Source organism: Muscardinus avellanarius (assembly GCF_963383645.1).
Source record: "Muscardinus avellanarius genome assembly, chromosome: 13".
Classification (NCBI taxonomy): Eukaryota; Metazoa; Chordata; class Mammalia; order Rodentia; family Gliridae; genus Muscardinus; species Muscardinus avellanarius.
In genome coordinates this window covers 58,805,686-58,810,011 of record NC_137799.1, presented here as the reverse complement: position 1 = coordinate 58,810,011, position 4,326 = coordinate 58,805,686, and the positions used below count along the sequence as shown (strand labels likewise).

Genomic DNA, 4,326 nt, shown 5'->3' with positions numbered 1-4,326 from the left:
AGAAACTCATGGACCAGTGTCACAAGCGCATGAAGACATTTCAGAAATGCCTCCAGCTATGTAATCTCCCAAAAGTCCCTTTAAATTATGAGACAAACAAAAGAAATAAGACAAAATGGAAGACATTTACATGTCACAACGTTTCCCAGAGTGCATTACATACTAAAATTTAATAATAACATTAATATTAATAACATTAATATTAACATTAAGATATTCAGAATATTTTCAGAACTTGTAATTGTGGCATTTACTGAATAAATTTATCATATAAAATTCTATACAATAGTAAAAACAAAACACAAAAGTAGGCCAAACTCAGAAATCCTACTACCTAATCCAAAAGGCATATCGATAAAATATTTCACCTATAAATTATTTCAATTTAAAATCATCTGAAATCTATTTAATCTGAGCTTTAAGAAACTTTTTTGTTACTTTCATTACCATCTCTGGAGCAACCTTTAATTATGCTTCTGAATTTTTCTTTCTCATAATATAGGTACTTGTTTGGCTACCAGTGATTGTTACTCTTCCCTATGTAAACTGCTAGAAGTAGATATTACTTCCTCAAAGACAGAGACCCAACATTAAGAATTTTACATGGAGGTTGGTGGTGTAGCTCAGTGATAGAATACTTGCTTAGCATGTGTGAGATCCTGGATTCTATCCTTACTACAACCAAAAAAAAAGCAAGCAACCAAGTAAGTTACTTCTTACATCTATGGAAATAAAAATCATCCAGTAGAATTCAAAACATTTCCTGAGTCTTCTCAAAGGCATCTACAATCATAAGGAATCTTTTCAAAAAATATTCCAACTTATTCTTTCTTTCTTTTTTTTTGCTGATGATTTTAAAACGTGATTTAAAGAAGTCCATTTTTATGGTCTAGGTTAGTTCTTTTATTTTTTTTTTTTAAAGAGAAGGCTTTTTCCAAAACTTGGAGAAAATGGATCATGGTCTATTAGTATTGAGAAAGCGATCACCTGGGTCAAGCACCTCACTTATAGATGAACAACTTTAGATGGTGAAAGCTGCTGCAACTTGTTAACCATTCCTCAACCAGCTAGTGGCAGAGCCAAGACCAGATGATCCCAATCATGTACCAATTGCTAGACAAAGCCCACTGCCTCTAAAGCATGCTATTTTAAACCATGTTTTCCTTTAAACCTATGTACCCATTTTACATTTCCAGGTGGAATAACCGTCACCTTTGCTGTTGAGGTTTTACTTTTCAAAGGCAAGAGTGGGAGAGCTTTTTAAGTAGAAACTCCAGGGATAAAGGAATCCTGGGAGCCAGCCTGTAGGTGGTGTCCATCTGCGTCCTCTGACTTCACCTTGCACTGGCACTCCTCCACCTGCATCACCACCTTGACCACAGGGGCAAGGCCAGTGCAGTTCAGCTGTAAGTGCATGGTGGTGAACTTGGCAGGGGAGCAGTGGGAGCAGAAGGCGTGGAGGTGTGGCGCAGCTCCAGGAAAATGAATGGAGCTGCATTTCCCAAAGCAAAGGTTGTTCTGGACAACTACTTTCTCACAGTCTTCATGGGTGATAGTCTAAAAGGCAAACACATTTCCATTACATTACCTCGAGTCATATGCAAAACCTAGAGAGTATAAGTCAGGATAATTTAGCCAAGAGTTTCCAAAGCTTTCCAATTTGAGATGCATTTTGGAATATTCAAGTGATGGTACCTATTGGGATATCATCAACTAAACTTTATATATTAAATAATTTTAAATTAGCCACTAGGAAATCCTCAAGTTGAATGGAACCAATTAGAAAAATTCTAAACGGCATGCGTCTTTTACAAGTACTGTGTCTTGACTTTCTATTCCACACAATGCACTGTACATGGTAGGTTCTCGATACGCATTTGTCTAGTTGATCACAGACTAGACCAGAACATTAGTTTAATTCTATTTTACAGGGCTTATAGCACATCCAGATTTATAAAGTTACACGCAGCAGTGCATGTGCCCAGATGACATCATTGTAGCTTCTCCCATAACCTCAGACACCTAGTTTTATGTGCTTTCCAAAATACATACGTCTAAAATACCTCAATCTTAGTTTAATTAGGAATATAATTGAAAAGAAGAGTTGCAAAGGAAATTTGATGATTCAGTTCTTAGGAACAATTTTCTAATTGCACATGTGCCAACAAAGCAGTCATTATTATTTGGTAATTGACTTGCCAATGCTACATATCCTTGGCTTTTCAGGCAGAATACTTCACCGCTCTGCAGTCAGTTGCCCTAGAATACTGCCTGCTCAACAGGACAGTGAGTGCTACTGGACTAAAAAATTTTACTCTTCCCTGTATTACTTTTGGTTCAATGTCTTCATGGTTAAGGACCTGATGAATTTTCTCAATTTTAATTTAACATTTGGAGTGTGGGGGTTTAATTTAACATTTGGAATATCAGTACCAGAAGTAGTAGACAGTAGAATGCCCCATTTGTCTTAATAGAACAGAACTGCTCATGATATGGAAGAGAGATGCCATTCACAGCAAGATTACTTTTTGAAAGCTTATATAAAAATAAGTTAAACTAAATAAGTTTCCTATCATCATTATATAAGTAGTATAGCAACTTTCAACATACTTTGAAGATGTGGGTGGGGTAGCTTCTTCTTTTTTTTTTTTTTTTTTTTTTGGTACTGGAGTTTGAACTCAGAGACATTCTATCTTCAAGCTGCACTCCCAGCCCTATTTTATTTTTTGAAACAATCTCACTAAATTGGTGATATTGCCTTTCAAATTTGCAATCCTCCCGTCTCAACCTCCCAAGTACTGGGATTACAAGTGTGTACCATCATACCTAGCTGTGGAGGAGCTTTCTTTAAAGTTGAATAGCCTTGTCGACTATTATTAAAGAAGCCTTCCCTAAATCTCTGTAGTATTCAGTTATGAAATGGAGAAATTAAGTCCATTATAAGTGAATGTGAGGTAGTTTGAGAAGAGTCCGATATATCCTACCTTAGCTACAGATGGAGTTGAACTGTCTACCCACATCTCAATAGAGTGCAGAGATGTAGCTACAGGAAGTTCTATTAAATGCTCGACATTCTCAGTTCCCAAACTAAAACTACAATTTTATCCTCTCTGGATAGACCACCCCCAGTAGAAAATGAAATAAACAAAACAAAGCTTTTGTCATCAATATGATGCCTACTGATACGAGTGATATTGACCGTAACATTCTTGAAGCGTTTCCAGTGTGCCAAGAAACAGTGGAGAGTTGAGAAGGATAATTATACTTGGCCAAATTCTATATGATCACCCAGATCCGTTAGGCCTGACTCAGGCTCCTGGCAGCTCCTCCTCCTCCCCACCTGATCCAGCCATCCCCTCTCATTCCCCTAGGACACATACCTGGCTGAAGGGCACTGTCCTGCAGGTCTCCCGATGTACTTCATGGCTTTTGATGGGCAAAATGACCCCTGGAGAAGCCGGGCTCTTTCTGAACATGAAGTGGTGCCAGAATTTCTTAGCTTCTTCCCGGAGAGGAGATTTCTCTGCTTTCTTCCCCTCTGTTGACCAAGGGAGGACCTGGGTCCCGGGTGGGAAGTACTCACTTTCCGCACCCTCGGGGGAGTGAACTTGTCCCTCTGGCTTCTTCCACAGTCTGCCAAACCTGGACAGCATCTTCTCTCTCTGCCTCTGGCCCTCCCCGGCTAGGCTGGTGCCAATCATGTGTGGCACCGCAACGAACAGATCTGGCTTGTCCTCTGCTTCCTCGTGGTTGCTCGCAGGGAGCTCTCTGCGGCTCCTTTCTAAGGCCTCGAGGGAAAAGGAACTCCGACTCTGATGGCCATCCAGGGGCCTGGCAGCTTTCCCAAGGGACAGGAACACAAGCAGTGGCAGGAAGAGGAGCTGCATGCTACCAGTTCCTGGTCTTCTCAGCTCAAATTCACAGATGGCAAGGCCCAAAGGAGAGGCTTTGCTGCTGCAGGACTGTAAACGGGAATCCTATATATAGGTACCTGCCTGCTGGGATGGGAAGGCAGGTGGTCAGTAGCCAGGCAAAGCAAACACACTGATTGTTTGCTTAAATTATGTAGTGCTAATGGTGTTCTGCCTTCACTTTGGTTTTGTGTATTTAGAAAGCCCCAGTGAAAGCCTGGGACCCAGGGGGCAATTAGCTGACAGTCTCTCTATCTGTCTGAGATTTAAAGAACTGTATTAGCAAAACAAAGTATATTTTGCCCTGATTTCCCATCACTGCTGTTAGAAGGAACAGAGTCAGCTAAGACTTGTGCATCTGCATTGTGCTCTGGCCTGGAATAGACAGGTGTGTCTCTATGAGAGGAGTGTTGCA

At 40.3% G+C, this 4,326-nt stretch overlaps 1 protein-coding gene across 1 annotated transcript; it reads right to left on the bottom strand.

Annotated features, from left to right (window-relative positions):
- Positions 1-1,260: 1,260 nt before the first annotated feature.
- Positions 1,261-4,036, bottom strand: CER1 (cerberus 1, DAN family BMP antagonist; the record flags this gene model as incomplete). The annotated part of the gene is made up of 2 exons (XM_080708977.1): positions 3,381-4,036; positions 1,261-1,557 (listed from the first exon to the last, which is right to left on the bottom strand). Exons 1-2 carry the CDS (start codon positions 3,885-3,887, stop codon positions 1,261-1,263), a joined length of 804 nt encoding a protein of 267 aa, XP_080565103.1. The 5' UTR covers positions 3,888-4,036.
- Positions 4,037-4,326: the final 290 nt, after the last annotated feature.